Below are 20,563 nucleotides of genomic sequence, written 5' to 3' on the forward strand. Positions count from 1 at the left end.
CCTAGTAGGTCATCACTGAAAAGAGAGGCCCATAGGACTTGCAAACTTCATATGCCCCAGTACAGGGGAATGCCAGGGCCAAAATGTGGGAGTGGGTGGGTAGGGGAGTGGGTGGGGAGTGTATTGGGGACTTTTTGGATAGCATTGGAAATGTAAATGAGGAAAATACCTAATAAAAAAAATTAATTCAAAAAAAAAGAAAGTGATAGTTCTTGAATAGTTTTCATAACTGGACCTATCACAGTAAATTTTACAAAAAGAATGTTCTAATGAAATTTGCCAAATTAAAATAAATATAAGGGAGGACTTGGGATAAAGCTCACTCAGCCGAATGTTTACCTAGCTTCCATAAAGCCCTAAGTTCAAATCCAGCCCTGTAGAAACCAGATGTGTTGGTGCAACCAAATAAATATCAGCACCAGGAGATGGAAACCGAAGCATCATGAATTCATGGGCATCCTTGGACCATCTGGGAAGTTCAAGGCCAGCCTGAGCTACATGAGACCTTTACTTAAAATATCTGAGGAAGAGTATACTATTCCTAACATGTTCTTAGCAACATGAGTCCTTATCTCAAAAAAAAAAATCTAGGCAGGTGTATAATACATCCAACATTGGTTATTATAATGTTAGGAATTTCACTTGACGTAAATGACTATAATAAACATTTCACATATATATTCACTGTTGTTTTACAGAATAAGAAGACGATGTGTCATAAAGGATTAACCAAATATTTGAAGCCCTAAGGTTTTGTATAAGTGAGCATAGCCCTTGCCAACAGTGTTACTAATGTTGACTATTTCAAGTCTAGGACTTGATAATTAGTTCCAGTTCTTTGTTTGTATAATGAATATGATCACAATACACACATTCTCTTATGATGGAATTTAAATGAGATTATGTACACCAAGAACTCTATAAACCAAAAGTACTGCACAAGAGCTTCATAGGCTATTTTCTCACTCATTTTGTGACTCCCAGAAATCTCTCTTATCCAATCATACTCCTCATTGCTCCCAGTGAGAGGAAGACCCAGCTGCCAATCAGACAACACAAGCTCCTTCCTGCTCATCCTGGAGCTTTTACACTCACTGTTCATAGTCTCAAATCCCTATAGGAGACTTGAGAGTCTTCAGAGTCCTTCAAACAAACGGAATCACTGCCCTGCTCCAGGGCCCCACCCCCACAGCCTCCATGGCATTAACCTGGACTTTTCACCATCCCAGGTTCTAGGTCATCCTTAGAACTTCCTCTACTACAGCAGGTGACTTTGTGCTAGTGCAGCATTCTGCCTGCACATTCCTGCCCAAGAGACAGTGCATGATTTTGTTCTTCTTGGTGCAGCTTTCAAGAACTTAGTCACTTGATTCTGGTCTGTTAAACCATCACTAACTCCCTAAAGCCCTGTAGAAGAGCAAGACCTGCCCTGATTCCTGTCTTCCTAATTGTTCTGCTTTTCCTTCTAGGCCTTTCTCCATTCCAAAATCACGTCATTTATGCACACATTTACTGCTTCACTACAGAATAGCCATCAGGGGTCAAAGCCTTTTCCACACCTGTGTGCAAGTGCATCCCAGAACTCTGCAACCCAGAGAGACTCAAAGTTTTCAATTAAGAAATATAAACATTTCATCTACCCCATTTAGCTTTTATATATTGCTTCTTCCATAGAAAACAACAGAGTGCTCATATACAAACTCACTACCATGAGTGGAACTAGAATACTCCATCAGCCTTGCGAGCTTTCAACCCACCTTGGAATTGGAAGTAGACTCCAAAAAACAAAGTCTGTTGCCAAATCCTTCTGCTGCCAAGCACAGCTTCTGCTGTTCTTTGTGGATGGTCGCTGTGCACTGCAGAACCACCTCATCATCCTGCAGAAAGAAACAGGAAGAGAGGTGAGATTCCATATGGATGGGCTAAGTGGGGTCTAAGAACACAGGGCTTTATCACCTATTAAAAATCTCAGCAGTAGGGGTGCTGAAGAGACAGCTTAGCAGTTAAAAGCACTTGCTGCTCTTGCAAAGGAACCAAGTTCCATTCTCAATATCCACATGATGACCCACAACCATCCATTACTCCAGTTCCAGAGGATCTAGGAGATTGCTTACCATCTCCTGACCACCATGGGCACCAGACACACTCATGGTTTACATATCTTTTTGTAGGTAAAAGTCATACACATAAAATATCTAAAATAAAATGATATGCTAGTTAGTTTTGACTGTCACCTAGACACAAACTTGAATCACTTGGGGAAAAAATTATTTGTGATGAGTTATCTACATCAGGTTAGCTGGTCTATGAGCATGTATTCATTATTAACTGATTCAGGAAGAGTCAGCCAGCCCATCAAGGGAAGCACCATTCCCTAGGCACGAGGTCCTCAACAGTATAAGAACGGACAAAACTATCTAAAGAAAACCATCATAGAAGGATGTGTTTATTCTTTCTTTGCTTGAGTTTGGATGAGTCTAGGTGCTTGGGTTCCTGCCTTGATCTCCCCCAAAAGATGGACTAAAACCTGGGGTGAAAGATTCATAACGTCTTCCTTCCCCTACATTGTTTTTGGTCAGTGTGTTTTTATTTGTTTGTTTGTTTGTTTTTAATCACAGGAGTAGAAAGGAAACTAGAACATGAGCCATAGGTAAAAACTGCCACCAAAAAGAGCTATGCAGTCTCAGTTCCTTGGGTGCTTTTTATGTGCAAGAAAGAAGCTGGATGCTGGGGAAAGGGAAGAGCCAAAGTCATCCAAGGCCATCAGTGTTCTCACTGTCATCGAAAGACTACTTTGTGGATGAGTGAAAGGTGGGATTTTTCTAGTTCACACCCTCCCACACTGCTTCAATCACCAGCATTGCCAAGAAACATCAAACATCCTCCAGAATGAGACAGGACCTACAAGATGGCATGCATGTCAGTCAAAACTACCATAAGGAAATGTGCCAATAACTCATGGTAAGTCACTGTAATTCTACCACACTGTGGCAATTTGATCCTATCTGAGAAGATTCTGGGATGCTTAAGAACACAGAAAGACCATTGGTTAGTTCAATACCTGGATAAGGGATTCAAACCAATTACTGAAGCAGGATTACAGACAGATGTGCACATGGGGAAAGGTGATCCACAGGATGACCTGACACAGAGACTGTGACTTATTACAGCCTGGGATACACAGCAAGGTCAACTAGCTCACTATACCCTGCAAAAAAGAACAAGCAGAATCTTCCATCCTGGCTCAGCCATAAACTAGCAGTCATGTGATCTTAGGCAAGGCCTTCAGTCCCTGAAATGATGATGCATGACAAAGTGGCACCACAACAACACAGGGACTGAACAGGCTCTGAGTAAGAGGAGGGAGGGTTGTTTGTAATGAAGTATCATCATTTAACAGGTTCTATTACTAACACAAATGTCTGAAAAGTACAAGCACTTACGTGTAGGGTATGTATATGTGAGTGCATGTGAGTGCGTGTGCATGCAAATGCATGCACACACGTGTGGAGGCCTGAGATCTAATCTGAACAAGGTGTCTTCCTTAATCCATCCTCACTTTAGTTTTTAGATAGGGTCTCTCACTGAGGCAGGCGCTCCTCTGACTCTGAAGGCAGATCAGTGTACCCCATGTATCCTGTGTCTAACTGCACAGTGCTGGGAGTGCCGGCATTTGCCGCTGTACGTGGTTGTTTTGTTTTGCTTTGTTTTGTTTTCACAAGGGTTTTGGGATATCAAAGATGGTCCTCAGCCTTGCATGGGAAGCACTCTATGGACTCATCTCGGTCCCATCATTTGCATTTGGACACATCAACTGCAAAGTCACAGAAGGACACATAACAGAGAATAGACTGTAAGCATCCATTGATCCCTTCAGCAAGATGTCACATGACAGAGAGCTGTCCCTGAAGCCCAGCATGGAGGACTACACTTGTCCTACATCTCACTGTAGAATGGAAGAGGCAAGATAAAGAAGTGGGATACGTCTCAAGAAATAGAAAAGAAGCTACTCTGGTTACCTCAAAGCAAACACTGTGTTCAGCTGGAAAAGCACAATTCTTCTTTGCATTTAAAACCTCTCTGGTGTTTGGTGTTTGCCATTATTTTCTAGGTGGTAGCAGCAGCGTAAACAGCTAGCAGTGCCCGCCACAGGCCAAGGCCAGATGTTAACATCCACCCTCTGAATTCACCTCTGGGTGCTCATTAATATGAGTGAACATTTATTTTACTTGAAAAGGCATTTGCTGGGGGACGGAAATAGACTGATTTCCCTATAAGTAAGAGCAAATGTAAAATTCATGTGCTGGGTAGCAAAATAAAAGATCATGAAGTGCTTTACATAATCTACTACAAGATCAAAGCTATATGGTGGTTTCCAAACATGCAGTATAATGAGAAATTTGGAGATGGTGCTGACATGCTCGCAGGCCTAGGAGATCCCAGAGGTCTCTGACTATTTTGTCTTACATGTCCCATGGACCCAGCTCTAATATGTAAACAACACTCTAAGGTAAAAGAACCTCTGGGGAAAGCTGGAGACTGTCCTGATGTTATTTAGTGAATGGTTATTTGAATGCATGAATTAAAGACACAGAAGTGAACAGAGGGAAGACAGTAAGAGCCAAGTGTAGATAGGAGAAAGCAGAGCAAAGCACAGGGGACACAGAGAACAGCAGCTGAACTAGGTGATTGTGAAAAATAGAGAAGACACTCAGTTTCCAAAGGCATGGGGTGTACCTGCCCCTCGTTATGCTCACGTGATATAAAGATTAGTCACATACATACGTAGGAGGGAGAAAAGGAGGCACAAAGGGATTTTTCCCTAACTACATATGTTTCCAGGAACTGGGTTATTAAACCTCACATATCTGATCTGAAAGCCATCTCCACATGGTTTCTACAGGGCACTGATTGTTTTCACCATGCTCATTACCAGCCGGGTTCTTTCTTCAACACATGCTGCCACCAGAGGATCTTGCTAACATAGGCCTTGGGTGGCACTAAGTTCGTACTTCTAACAAATGCCACTGTTAAAGGCCACATTCTCTGATTACCCAGGACCCAGAATGGGTCTCACAACGGCTATGGATCTTAGGAGACATGGGTAGCCTTCTCTAAGCATTAAAGAGGCCAGCAATAAGCAATAGAATATTAAAATAAGTCTATAGTTTGGAGGTGTATAGGTCAGCTGGTAGAAAATTTGCCAGGCATGCTCCAAGCCATGTATCAATCCCTGTAAGTGGTGGCACACAACTGTCATCTCAGCCCTGGGGAGATGCAGGAAGAAGAGTCAGATGTTGAAGATCCCCCTAGGCTATATAGCAAGTTAAGACCGGTATACTAGAAAAAAATCAGGACTGTGGAAATCATCTAGAATGTCTACCAATGTGGTGTGAACACTAAGGATGTAAGGAAACAAATGAAGATGAATGGCTCCCACTCAGGAGCACCATCGAACTTATGTAACTGGCTTCTATGTGCAATTTCCCTCTATGTCACACCTTAAACTGGGGTGACAGAGTAACCCAGAAACCATGTAACACTAATGTTCAAAGAAGCTCAACTACACTACCGAGGAGACAGGCTATAGCCAGGTCTGCCAGTCATGATTTGGCTTGAAATGCAGAGCCTAACCTGATAGACCCACAAAGCTTCCTTTAGTACACATGAGAACAATCTCTATTTTACAGCCTTGAAAGTGACGGGTTCCCATTTTTGACAGAAAGTAATATATGCCAAACACTTGACGGACCAAACAGCAGAACGCAAGCCACCTGCCAGCTCCCTTTTATTAGCCCATCACTCATCCCCCTACAGACGCTTTCTCCTGAGGTAGAAGAGCCTGCAGGCTTTGCCAAAGTGCTTATAGGGAAGATCTGTGCTTTTCTGATGATTGCAACCTATGGCTTCAACTTTGGTTTCGCTTAACATGTGTATGATATGTGTATGATGATCTAATCTGAATATTCATGTATATAAAACCTAGTTTCTATCCCCAATGCTGAAGACAACCATTGCCTAATGCGGATGAGATCCAGGTTGTGAACACAACAAAGACACAGGGAAGAATGTCTGAGTGGGTCACAAGGCCTCTTCCAAGCTAAACCTTGAATTCACGGTTCTTACTTCTGAACCTGGTCATGCACATCAAGTGGGTGTCTAAGGCTCACAAGTGACAGCCATCATGCCTCCTACCTTAGCACATAAAGCTAAAAGCACCTTAAACATTAGTTTTTATATTTGATAATTTCATACTTTTATACAATATACTGAGGTCATATTATGCCTGCTGGCAACCTTCTGTTTACCTAAGCCCCTTTCACCTTTTTTTTTTAACTTATATCTAATGGCTGCATTTAAACTTGAAAGATGGGTAGGTGTTATTTGGTGTTATTTGGACAAAGAGGGCAGCATATTGAGAAGACCTATGGGAGCATCAGAAGACAGGCAGTTGGTTGGAAATAGTTCCCTGGCTACAAATCATGGGACATCTGCCCTAATGCCTTGCTAGAGCAACGCCCTCATGCTCACTTCACAATAAATCATATTCCATAACCAAATTACTACAAAATGGATTGATTCAATGTAGTTCTTACTTCATTATTTCTTTTTATTTAAAAAACTAGCTGTCAATGAAGTACAAATGACTAGCGATGTCAAATTGTCTTGCTGCTTCTAAATAGGCTTGAATCTATCATTCTCTATTTTGTAAAACAAGCTTCAAACAATAAATTTACTTTAGGCAAATGCCGAATAGAACAGTAAAAACACTTTCAATAATTTAGAAAAATGTCATGAAGCTGAGTGTAGTGGAACAAAGTCTGCAATTTCAGGTAGAAGCAGGAGACTCATGAGTTTGAGGCCAATTTGGCTTGGAATTTAGCTCCATTGGTAGAAGGTTTTTTGCTTGCTTGCTTGTTTGTTTAAGAAAAATATACTTTGTTTTATGTGTGATATTCAATTGACACCTAAATAACATTGTCATAGAATGCTTTGATACAGTTTTAAACATAAGAAAATAAAATTTTCAAATTATAACACTCCTTCTCCCCAGAAAAAAATATTTTTCAAGATCACTTTTTCTAAGTCAGTAAATGTGACAAATGTATCCATTGACTAGTCATGTCTAATTCCTATTATGATAATGGTCAAAGGAGTTAGGAAGGAAGCCCACTCTCCAAGGAATGACACATGTTCAGTTCTTTAGGAATGCAAAGTGGTTCTAGCTGCTTTAATACCCAGAAAGTTCAATTCACAGGTCTTGGTAGAGTGCTTGCCTAGTGTGAAGATTTGATCCCCAGTACCACATAAACTGGCACCCTTCCCAGGATTTGGGAAAAGATCAAGGGTTCAAAGACATCCCCAAGACCAGCCTGAGTTACATGAGACCCAGTCTCCAAAGAACAAAAACAGAGAGAGAGAGAGAGAGAGAGAGAGAGAGAGAGAGAGAGAGAGAGAGAGAAAGAACAAACAGAAGCAGAAGGGAAGGAGGAGGGGAGAAACATTGAATGAGACTGGCATTAAAGAATAACCTTGAATGGTTCTCCAGTTCTATAAAAAGGCCCAAATATCCATTAGCTTTTAAGACCTTATCTAACAGTTTGGCACCAGGGAACCAGCTACTACCAACTTCCAGTCTTCTGATGCTCCCAGAGGTCTTTTCAATAGTTTGTCTCTTTGTCCCTCTTCCAGCTAACATCTGCCTATCTTTCAAGTTTCAGTTCAGGCACTGGTTACCATCACAAGCTTCCCCTGACACCAGGTGGTTCATTCTTGGGGTTTTATGCCCCAAGTCACTGTATTCTTCCCATTGGCTTCTTTGGTTGTTACACACTTGTTTCTGTAGCTATCAATATCCAGTTATTAAATTGAGACTGTTTTTGTTTAGAAATATAGCTCCCAAACCATAGTGTCAGGAATGAAAAGGGAGCCAGTGAACATGAATCCATGAATGCATTCATAAGAATGCCAGATGAAATAAAAAATAAAGCCAAAGATGTTTAATGGGTGAGTTACACCCTTTCACTCAGCTCACAGAAGAGACTGCAATCCAAGAGCCAAGCTCAGCATGAAGTCTCTCTCAGTGCTGAAGGAATCCTGTTTTACCACAAACACAGCCTGACAAAGAAAGACAGTAATAGGACATTGAGGAATGCCGAGGGACCTCATGCTGGAGCAGAACACACACTGGATGATCCCCGAATCATGAGGTATGAGGACGCCTTTGAAGGGTCAGGAAATGCCAAGTGTCCTGGAGACTAGAAATACAAGTTGCCAGAAAGTGAAGGGTTAATTTTGGAACCAGAGAATCTAGAATCAGATGCACAAGAGAGATGAGGAGGAGAAACAGGAGGAGAGATGGGAGGGTGAGCTCAAGAGGGCTTACCATGTAGCCCAGGTTACCCTCAAATTCACATCCTTTCAGCTCTTTCTCCCTAAACTCTGGACTTACAGGTGTGAACCACCATGCTCAGCAGGATTTAGCAATTTTGACCAAATCTACGTTGGCTGTGGCTCTCACATGCATGGGGCACACAGAGAGAAAAGCACTTTCTTCCACAGTATGCTAGCCCTGTACAGTAGCCCCTGACACATAGAATCCTCCTCAAGTTCTCCTTTATAGGGACTTCTGCTATGTGTAAGTAGGAACACTAGCATGGTAAAAGTTGTGAAGAATTCAAACATAAGTCTAAATATTTTATTCATCTTTCCTCATACTTTCATATTCATCTCCCTGCTGCTGTTGAATAACCAGAAGCAGAATTCATAAACCATGACAATAATAAGCATCTTGTGGATAAGACTCAGCTCTTTCCAGCTACTCAGGCCACATACTGCCTGTTGGCATGTGTGCCATGGTAGGAACAGCTATATGAGAACAAGAACAAGGCCTCACATGCTTTTGGGTCTATCCCTAGGTCTAATTCCATGCTCAGTGAATACAATCTGTCCTAGACAAGTGACTGTGAGCCCTAGACAATCTCTGCTTGTTCACAAATGTGTGCTGTTGTGCCCACAAAAGGAATCACCTACTAATAAGGTCAAGGTGAGAGCCTATTTAATATTCAATTAAACAGAGTAGTCAATGACCCCAGTAAGTGATTTCGTGAGTTAGAGCAGTGATTCTCAACCTGTGGGTCTCAATCCCTGAGGGGTTGAGTATCACATACCTTGCATATCAAATATTTATATTCATAGCACTAACAAAATTACAGCTATCAAGTAGCAACAAAATAATTTTATGGTTGAGAGTCACCACAACATGAGGAACTGTACTAAGTGGTTGCAGCATTAGGAAGGTTGAGAACCACTGATTTAGGTGAGGCCAGGAAACAGGGCAACACCAGAGGAAAATTTCAGTGCCTGTATATTAAAGATACAGCAAATCTTACTGTAACATATACATCCATAGCACCAACATAAACTCAACCAATCACTTGAAAATCCCATGTAGTCCCTAACTTTCCTATTTCCACATAAATACAATAAAACTTGAGTCAATTATAATGAGTCAATTATAGAATACTTTTAAATTAATATTAAAAATATTTATTTTTACTGGAGGGTGCATTATATATGTATATATACAATATACATATGTATGCATTAATACAGTGCCCAGGGAGGCCAGAGGAGGGGACAGATCTGAGAGAGGGAGAACTATGGGCAGTTGTGAGCTGCCTAATATGGGTGTTTGAAACTGAACTCAGGTCCTCTGCAGGAGCAGCACTAACCTCTGAGCCATCTCTCCAACCAGAGAGGTGTAATCTTTAAAAAAAGGTTGATATTATTTTATTTGTATACTTGTTTTGTCTGTGTGTATGTATGTGTATTATGTGAGTGATTAGTACCCTTGAAGGCTGGAAGAGGCAGTCAGATCAACTGTATCTGAAGTTAAAATGGTTGTGAGTCACCACATGGATGCTGGGAACTAAACCCAAGGACCTCTGCCTGAGGTGCAAGTGCTCTTAGCTACTAAGCCATCTCTCTAGCCTCTTACAGCATAATTTTGAAAGCTCAATAGATATCCTTAATAATACTGGAAGACTCAAAGATACTCTTCATGTCAAGTGCTTTACATAAGTTTGTCTTGGTTTAATCCAGGCTTAGGCTTAGGCTTTTGGTTAGAAGTCTTGTTTCTGCATTACTTCATGAGGATCTTTCCAAGGTCAGTTAACTAAAAAACTTACCTTATGGCTAAAGAGATGGCTCAGTTAGTAAGTACTTGCTATGAAAGCATGAAGACCCAAGTTCAAATCCCCATAACCCTAATAAAATGCTAGGCTCAGATGCACCTGTTTTCCTAGCACTGGGATGTTGGTTGAGAGGGCTGCACATAGATGAGTCCCTAGAGCTTCATGGTCATCCAGGCCAACCAAATCAATGAGCTCCGGGTCATATGAGACACCCTATCTCAAAAATAAAGTAGACATAGACAAATGTTCCAATGTCAACCTCTGGTCTCTACACACATGTATACATACCACATCACACACGGAAAGAGAGACAGACAGACAGACAGAGACAGAGAGTATGACCAGATGACAGGGATGAGTACACACATGCATGTGTGTTCACACTATGTGCCTTATCTTGCAGCTATCTGTCCAGGAGATAAATAGAAACCAGGTGCCCTGTGGAGATATATGCTTTAGGTGCTAGAGAAATGGCTTAGCGCTTAAGAGCTCTGGTTCTTCTTTCAAAGGACCTAAGTTCAATTCCCAGCAACAACATGGTGGTTCACAACCATCTGTAATCTACAGCCTTGGGGGCTCTGATGCCCTCTTCTGGCCTTCATAGGCACCAGGAGTTCAAATGGTGCACAGACATACAGGCAGTCAAAATACTCATAATACACATAAAATAAGGAGGGAAAGATGAAATATGTACTGTAGTCAAAATCTAAAACAATCACGTCATAGTTCACTTTAAGCCACAACATTTATTTATGGCTCAAAAAAAATACACGGAGTTGGATCCCCTCTGTTCAATTCTCCCATGCACACCCTAGGACTTTAAAACTTATCCGGATAGCACCAGTAAGATGGCTTAGTGTCATGGTTTGTATATTCTTGGACCAGGGAGTGGCAGCATTTGGAGGTGTGGTCTTGTTGGAATAGGTGTGACCTGGTTGGAATAGGTGTGTCACTGTGGATGTGGGCTTAAGACCCTCATGCTAGTTGCCTGGGAAGTCAGTCTTCCACTAGCAGCCTTTGGATGAAGATGTAGAACTCTCAGCTTTGCCTGTGCCATGCCTGCCTGGATACTGCCATGCTCCCACCTTGATAATAATGAACTGAACCTCTGAACCTGTAAGCCAGCACCAATTAAATGTTGTTTTTATAAGACTCGCCTTGGTCATGGTGTCTGTTCACGGCAGTAAAACCCTAACTAAGACACTTAGTAATACTGCTTGCCACCAAGACTCACACATAACCTGAGTTCAATCTCTGGAACCCATTTGTGGAAGAGGGTAATAGATTCCAGAAGATGTTCTCTGACCTTCAAGTGTACCATGGCCTATGAGTGCCCCTGCCCACCCTATCCCACCCTATCCCACACTACCCCCCCTCCCTGCATTCTACCATCAATAAATAAAATAAATAAATAAATAATAAAGAAATTAATTAATTAATTAATTAATTTTAAACTTGCTAAAATGGAGGTGTGATTTTTATAGGGAGAAAGGCCAGAGCTAGAATCCTCTATTGCAGGCAAACATATGACAAGTTAATAGGACATGGTTTCTTTAACAAATGATGCCAAGTCTACTAAAGCAACAAGCAGAAAAGAATTCTCAAACGACATCAACAGCCTCTTTCAAATGTTCATTCATCATTTAACAGATACTTGGTTGGGACATAAATATATGCTAAGAACTGTTCTAAGTGTTTGAGATAAATTGCCTGGTACACCAAAGATCCCCAAACTCATTAGGCTTAGGTGATGGCAAGGGAAGAGATCCAATAACAGAAACACAATAAATGTATAATCATGTTAGAAGATGAAAAGTTCTATAAGGAAAAAAAAAAAGAAGAATCTAAGGGGGACAGGAAGTGCTACAGAGCTGGGAGGACTGTCAGGGACTCGGTAGGGGTGACTCCTGAGCAAAGATCTGGAAGGAAGGATAATGACCCTGAAGACTGTGAAGCTCTGGGGGAGGGGGTTAGGAAGAGGTGTTCAAGCCAGACAACAGTCTTGGCAACACCCAGAAAAGCACTGACTTGGGGCATAGCTCAGGGGTACACTACAGGCCTAGCATGCTTAAGACCCCTACTTTAAGCCCTAGCACAAAGAAAAAAGTAAAAGATGTATAGAGGAGTGGAGAGGGAGGCAATGGAATAGAAAGTGGGGAAGAGACAAGAGGAAGGGAAAGAGAAAAGGAGGAGAAGGGAAAGAAAGGAAGGGGAAAAAGGAGACAGGAGTGAAGACCTTTTGGACTGAACCAGTGCAGAATGGTATGTTATTCTATAAGGGAGCCAGCAACATAGCAGGATCATGAAAAGCCTTGAGGTCAGCACAGACTCTATGTGCATTGTAAGAAGCTATGCATCACTAGGTCAGTCTGTGTAGTCAATGAAGAGCACAGGATAGCCAAATGGGGGTTATCACCATCCACGGGCACAGAGCTCCAGCCAAGTCAGTAGCAGAGGAGGAACAAAGAGGCCAGAGTCTGCAGAGATACTGCCAGGGTGCCTGGTCTGTCTTCAGTTCCTCCATACCTGCCTGACACTTCTCACTTATTTTCTCATTGCATTAGGCTGTTCTGGCATGTGGCCAAACTAAATGTTAACTTCACCCACCTCAACAAAGATAGAAACAGATAACACAAGAGTGCAAAGAACTGTAAGAAAGAAAAGTATGTGTGTGGGGGGGAGGGGGTTATGGTTGGGATTTTGTTGAACTTACAGTCCTCAGTTTATGTGTTAGTGAAGTTTTTCTTTCTGACACACCTTGAGAAAATTATTATTGTTTACAATTGTTCTGTGATGCTTAAAATTTTGGCCAAAGATTAAAAACTCTTACTATAAGATTTATAAATGTACTGAAGGTTGAAACAATGGGGATAAAATTAATTTAGTATATACTATAATTTAAAGCATTAGAAATACTAAGAGTTGGGGCATTTCATTTCCTTGTAAAACACTGGTCAAGAACAGTTGTGTGGAGCTTTCCAGAGTAGTCAGGGTCCCCAGCCCACTTTTTTTCCTTTAATTTTTTTGCCCCACTAGAATTTTTTCTTCTAGTTGTACCCCCCCACCCCCTTCCCTGGATTCCCTTCATCCATGCTAGCCAGTTCCCTCTGGCTGATTTTTGCATGTTTTCTGTGCACTAACCAACAGGGACCCACCACATTCTGCTGACTGTATGTGATCTGAAAACAGATCTTCAGGGAGCTGCCTCTGACAAGAAGAGACTTGACCCCTGCTGGCCTGTGTGTCTGTGGCTTGACAGTGACTGGTATTCACAGGTGAGCGACACTGCAGAAACCTCAGGGGGAATCTGGGCTTTTAACGTTCTTGTGGGTGTTTGTTTCTAGACCAGTTCTTGTGTAGTTCTTGAGTCTCCATATGACCTTGATCCTGTCTCCTCCTACCAAGTGCTAAGATGGGTGTGCCACTGTATCTGGCCTTCTTCAGTCATCTTTATTGTCAGTGAGTGCTATACCCCTGTTTAGACTCCGGGTATGACTGCCTAGTTTCAGTTCTCCACCAGCAGATGAGCTCAAGGGCCTCCAATGTCTTTTCCTTCCAGTGTTCACATTTTATGGTTCTCAGAGAAAGACAAATGAGGCGAGAGATCCTCCCCTGTGCAATTTCAAGGGGAGTAATTCAGTGTGCCTTTGATACTTTATACTGGCATCCACGTCTGCCTTTGTTTTCTATAGAAGGGACTATAGGGTTACTCGTTTTCCTTTCTGGGTATGATGTGGTCTGACTCAAGGTATCTGGCTTCATTCTGTTGCTGGGATAAAACACTCTGACCAAGCAAGTTGGGGAGGAAAGAGTTTATTTGGCTTACACTACCCAGTCAGGATCCATCATCCAGGAAAGGCAGGGTAGGAACTCAAGGCCTAACCTAGGATAAAAACCTGAAGGAATGCTGCTTGTTGACTCACTCAGACACTTGTGCTCAACTAACTTCCTTATACAGTTCAAGACCACCTACCTAGGGACAGTTCTGCCCACAGCGGGCCTGGCCATTCTACAACGCTCGAGACAATGGTGCACAGATATGCCCACCAAACAAATGGGTTGAGGCAATTCTCCCATTGAAATTCTCTCTTCCTAGACAACAGTAGATCAAAACAAGTTAACCACAATGTTTTTGACCTCACAGAAAACAAGCTGCCAGAAGTAATCTCCTGCTCTGTATTGGTGACTCATGTATGAAAGTTTATATACAAGACTGGCATGTAAAGGATTACAGGCTATAAGGCCTACAGTCATCCTGGACCTGGGTAATGTCAGCCAAGGGCAAGGTAGACAGGAACATCCAATTTTCAAGCTCGATGGAGACGCCAGACCTCTTACTCTCTTTCCAGCAGCCAGCCAGAAATCCGAAAACTCAACTGTGTCTGAATAGACACAGTGTTCTAGCAGGGCTCTTCTCCTCTATCTTTGAAGCACATACTTTTATTAGAAAGGAACTTTGCATTTTCTTCCTAAATTAGGGAATTCATCAAGGCTAAGAAAATTTACTGCACCAATAATGTCCAAGCAGGCACTTTCTACCAGCTACCTCATGGAAACCTTGATGGAAACCTCATGAGCCATCAACAATCTCCAGAGAGGAGAAGGGCTCGGCTTCCTGCCATCAAAGACTTAGCAAACCTGAGACGTCAACAGAAAAGGCTTGTGTGCTTTTTTACAAACATCAGAGGAACACAGAGATAGGAAAGAAGGCTCAGATATACCATCTTATCAGCACCCACAAATTGTATCATTTTAGTTCTTTTTAAGAATCACACAGAACCCAGGCTAGCCTCGAACTTGTTGTGTAGGCTGAGGCTTGCCTTGAACTCTTGATCCCCCTGCCTCTACCTCTGAGTGCTGGGATGGCAGACATATGCCACCTCACCTGGTAGGGATGTGTATTTTCTTTGGATTTTAATATGCCCAACACATAGATGTCTCTGCTGTTCCTCAAAGTATTTCCATTCGCCCACTTTCCATATCTCAACAAGTGACACTATCAATTAAGCAATAATCAATACCAGGCACTTAGGACTTTTCTTTAGAATTTCCTCCTTATTGCCTTCAGTAGTTTGAATGTGAATGCCCCCTCTAGGCTCATGTTGGGAGATATTATAAAGTCTCTAAGAGGTTTTTTTGCTGGAAGAAATATGTCACTGGGGGTGGGTTTAAGGCTTTGTTGCCTGGTCTCACTTCCTGTTTTCTCTCTGTCTGCTTCTTGTGTGTGGAAGAAATGTGAGCATACATCCTGTTGCTGCTGCACCATGTCACATTTTCTCACTCTTTATGGTCTCGACCCCTCTGGAACTGTAAGTCCAAAGAAACCCTTCCTTCTGTAAGTCGCTTTTGGTCATGTGTTCATCACGCAACAGGAAAATAGCTAACAGACTACTAGGCCCTGCAAGCTACACAGCCTGTCTTCCAGCTGCAGCACAGGTCAGCTTCTCCACAGGCCAGGCTCTGCAGGAGTCATCACCTTCTCCATTTGAGCATCGTTTCACACCTGCTATAGGGGTCATCACAGGGATGACCTTTGTGGTGAAGGAACTGAGAAGACAACTGTGGCAAAGAACTGAGAGTACTGTGTGGTAAGACACCAGGAACATAAGGAACAGGGGACAGAGATCTACAGAACATTGATAGCAAATGGGGAGACAGGGTCCTGAAGTGCAAACGAGCTGATCTGTGTGACTGAGAAATAGAATGCATGTGTAGCTGTCTAGCACTGTGCAGCTGCCTGTCACTGTACAGCTGTATGGCAGTGTGCAGCTGGCTGTCACTGTACAGCTGTATGGCAGTGTACAGCTGTCTGGCACTGTGAAGCTGTCTGGCACTGTGCAGCTGTCTGGCACTGTGCTGCTGTCTAAAACTGTACAGCTGTATGGCTGTTTACAGCTATCTGGCAGGGTACAGCTGTCTAGCAGTGGCAGTATGTAGCTGAATGGCACTGTACAGCTGTCTGGCACTGTGCAGCTGTCTAGCACTGTACAGCTATATGGCTATTTACAGTTGTCTGGCAGTGGCAGTATGTAGCTGAATGGCACTGTACAGCTGTCTGGCACTGTACAGCTATCTGGCACTGTGAAGTTGCCTGTCACTGTACAGCTGTATGGCAGTGTACAGCTGTCTGGCACTGTACAGCTGTATGACACTGTGCAGCTGTCTAGCACTGTACAGCTATATGGCTGTTTACAGCTGTCTGGCACTGTGCTGCTGTCTGGCACTGTACAGCTGAATGGCAGTGTACAGCTGTCTGGTACTGTATAGTTGTATGGCAGTATACAGCTGTCTGGCACTGTACAGCTGTATGACACTGTGCAGCTGTCTGGTACTGTATAGTTGTATGGCAGTGTACAGCTGTCTGGCACTGTGCTGCTGTCTGGCACTGTGCTGCTGTCTGGAAGTGGCAGTATGTAGCTGTCTGGCACTGTGCAGCTGTCTGGCACTGTATAGCTGTATGTCAGTGTACAGCTGTATGGCACTGTGCTGCTGTCTGGCACTGTGCTGCTGTCTGGCACTGTATAGCTGTATGGCAGTGTACAGCTGTATGGCACTGTGCAGCTGTCTGGCAGTGTTGGGATGTCTGGCAGTGAACTAGATGTATCTTATCTAATACTCCAAACTATATGACAAAATATTGAAGATATGATCATGAAGCCATCTGAAACATAACAAACTATACATCCTGATAGACACCAAAATAGAAGAAAGGGTCTCAGAAACCTTGAGCCAAAGGAATTCATTTCTTCTTATAAATTCTTGAAACTAGCTTACATTTCTGAAATAGCTTAACAGCTGTGGCAACATGGAAATTAGGGTGAGTAAAAGATAAAGGGGGGCAGGGAGACAGCTTAGTGAGTAATTCATTCACTGTGCAAGAATAGACTAGAGTCAGATCCCCAGAACCCAAGCAAATCTGGCTGGGGATAACAATGCACCTGTAATGCCATGCTGAGACAGAGACAAGGGATCTTTGGAAGCAAAGTAGCTAGAAAGACTTGCCAAGATAGCAAACTCCAGGTTCCACAAGAGACCCTGCCTCAATAAATAAAATGGAGAGCAAGAGAGGAAGACACACCCACGTCAACTTCAGGCCTCCATACACACATGCTCATATATGCACATGCACTCCAACACTCTCACATGCAAACACACACACACACACACACACACACACACACACACACACGAGATCAAATGGGTTAGATAATATATGTCCATTAGCTGAAAGTACCTCATAGATGAGCATTTGACTTGATCTTTATTGAAAGCAGTACGTTTTCAATAGTATTCTACTATAATAGAATAGGAAGACTAACAGAGTCAACTAACCTTGACACGTTGGGGCTCTCAGAGTCTGAACCACCAACCAAAGAGCATACACAGGCTTGACCTAGGTCTCCCGGCTCATACATAGCACATGTGCAGCTTGGCCTTCATGTGGGTTCTGAACAGCTGGGTCAGGGACTATCCCAAAAGCTGTTGCCTGTATGTGGGATATGATCTACTAGCTAGGTTGCCTTGTCTGGCCTCAGTGGGAAAGGAAGCATCTAGTCTCACAAAGATTTGAAGTGCCAAGATGGGGGGGGGGTGATATCCAAGGGAGCCCCTACCCACTCAGAGGAGAAGGGAAGCAGAAAATACATCTATTTCTACCTTTCAACTAAAGGCAGCATGAATCAAGTAGCCACCTCTGTGGCCTGCATCTCTTACTTGGCACTGAAGATTGGCCCATTTATCAAGATATGTATTACACTCATCTTTATAAATGTGCTGAGTCTAAGAAAGTTATCTGACCCTCTCACACCTACAAGTAGATCAAAGAGATGACTGCAGAAAATGCGCTTCTACTCACACATAAAAGATCTACATCCACCCAGAGACAAGCAGAGTAGTTTTGCCACCAATAATATCTCCATCCCAGGAGAGCAGAAGCAGGTTTTGAGATAGGAAAGAGCAGATTTCTACATTTGTAGGACAAACAGGAGGGGTGAATGTGGCTACAAGACAGTGAGATAGATGTGATCTGTAGCCCAGGTTTGCCTAATACATTGTAGCCCAAGGATGACCTTGAACTTCTAATTCTCTGGCCTCTACCTTCCAAGTGCTAGGATTACCAGCCTGAGCCAGCTACCATCCTGTTTATATGGTTTGAAGGTTGAATCCAGGGCATTCTGAATGCTAGCCAATCTCTCTATCAACTAAGCTACACCCCCCCCCCGCCAAATCCTCAAATAAAGTATTAAGATAGCAAAGAAATTCCAAATAGTTTGAACATTTAGTGTGTATTCTGGCAATGCCTAATCTACAAACTACTATCTGTTTCCATACAAATTAAATATATTTTTTATTCATAGTACCTTTAAATATTTAGTATCTACATAGAACAAATGGGACATACATACAGGGTACAAAGAATGAATATATGTACATAGAATACACATTAGTTTAGCTATACTTATATTTTAGAGGTGATCATATGTTTAGGGTGGTATGGCTATTGATATCTGTGTATTTTATAATATTGGACATCATCCTCCTCCCCTCAAAACACTGACAGAGCCCACAAAAAGCAAGTGCCAGCAAACTCTGAGTCCCATCTCCCAGTCACATGATGCAATCCATGTTAAAATTCCAAAAGGAACACTACAGTGTACTAATTAACCCAGCATTTTGAGTGAGGCTTCTGAGAAGCCTTCATTTTAATGAAGAATGCTAATAAGGGCCCATTTTAAGGAAAGATACTGAAAAGACTTCATTGCCTAAGTAGAGACCGCTCTACAAGAGGATGTGGAGAGATTAATTTTAGAGGCATTTTTTTAAAGATCTGAATCTATGCATCTGAAACTGATTCTTTCAAGATAAGGCAATTTAACTTTTGAGAACACCATCCTTTCTTGTGTGTACAAGACAGTGACCTTCAGGGAACATATTTTTCTTAGATTGTATGAAGCAAAGACAAAGTTCTAGAATGCAGCAGGTAATATAAGAGTAATCGAGACAAATACATGTATCCTACTATAAGAGGGTAACCAGCAAAGAGCTTGATCTAATATGATTGATATAAGGGTGTGTGCATTTCTTTCCAGGACATGTTCTGATGTTGGTCTTCTCACTGCCATGCACACATGAACGTAACATCCATCTATTCATCCATAGCTCTGTGCACAGGGATAACATTACCTATGCATCCGTAGCTCAGTGCATGGTCATAGCTGCTACCCGTGCTTCAATAGCTCTGTGCAGGGGCCTAACATCTACTATGCATCTGCAGTTCTGTGTGTGGCCATAATTTCTATCTATTCATCCATAGCATAATGCATGGGCATAGCCTGTACCTATGAATCCACAGCCATTTTCACAGGCACAGACTCTATCCGCATCCACAGCTCTGTGCTAACCTCCATCTATGCGTCCATACTCTGTGCAGAGGCACAACCTCTGTCTATGCATTCATAGATTTGCTCTGGGAAAACAGAACAAAATAGAAGTTTTCCATCCCAACATTCCATGCATTTCTGTTGCTGATGAAATTATGAAACTCTCTTGCTAACAATAAATCTAATTATTTAATTAAAATGTTAACGACCATCCAGTGTACTAGACATTAAAACTCCCGCAGTTTCATTGTCTCTTGAATTGATTATCTTTTCTTACGAACAGTAAACATTGCTGATGAGGGCTTTTCTTTGGCCTGGAAGTCCTTCGGTTGCTGAGAATGGAGATGGGGCAACGGTGTAGTGACATCCAGCCTCAGCCAGGCAGCAGTTTCCTACTCAGCTGCTTTGCTTGGCTGTATAACGACACTGCAGATATCAGCTAAAGGGAAACTTGGGCCACAAGGAAAATCCAGGGTATACATTTTAGAATTGGATTTTCAAAAGTTTGGCTTTGAGATCACAAGGAGTATCGGCTAATTAACCGGGCTACAATCAAATGGACAGAAACCTAAGAGACGTACTCACACATGAGAAGGAAAAAGATTCGATGCCACTGAAATCTTGTAGCTGGGTACAAGGAAGCTCCTGGGGCCAAATCAGGGGGCTGGATTTCCAGCTCTTGTTCCCCTCCAGTAGTGGGGATCCATCAGGGAAGTCCTGGGCAACGAGTCATCCACGCTACCTCAGTGCTCATAATCTTTTGTAGTGACTTATCCTCAGTTATAAGTTAGCAGCTCATAGCAGCACCTATTAAGTGAAAAGGGCATTACTCTTGAAGGAGCCACACCCAGGGTTCAAATCCCAGTGCTTCCTATTTCCCTGTGTGGTCACGAGGGGTGTTTTTCTTTCTTTGATTTTCTTTCTTTCTTTCTTTCTTTCTTTCTTTCTTTCTTTCTTTCTTCTAATGTAGAAAAATAAATGAAACCC

At 42.4% G+C, this 20,563-nt stretch overlaps 1 protein-coding gene across 11 annotated transcripts in view; it reads right to left on the reverse strand.

The window, feature by feature from the left end:
* Nucleotides 1-20,563, reverse strand: part of Ryr2 (ryanodine receptor 2) — a 562,694-nt gene that overhangs the window by 394,042 nt on the left and 148,089 nt on the right. For all 11 annotated transcript variants that reach the window (XM_029468301.1, XM_029468299.1, XM_029468302.1 and 8 more), the window contains exon 2: nt 1,758-1,877. In XM_029468301.1, coding sequence (XP_029324161.1) covers nt 1,758-1,877 — 120 coding nt within the window. The remainder of the gene's footprint in view (nt 1-1,757; nt 1,878-20,563) is intronic.

Source organism: Mus caroli, chromosome 13, assembly GCF_900094665.2.
Source record: "Mus caroli chromosome 13, CAROLI_EIJ_v1.1, whole genome shotgun sequence".
Classification (NCBI taxonomy): domain Eukaryota; kingdom Metazoa; phylum Chordata; class Mammalia; order Rodentia; family Muridae; genus Mus; species Mus caroli.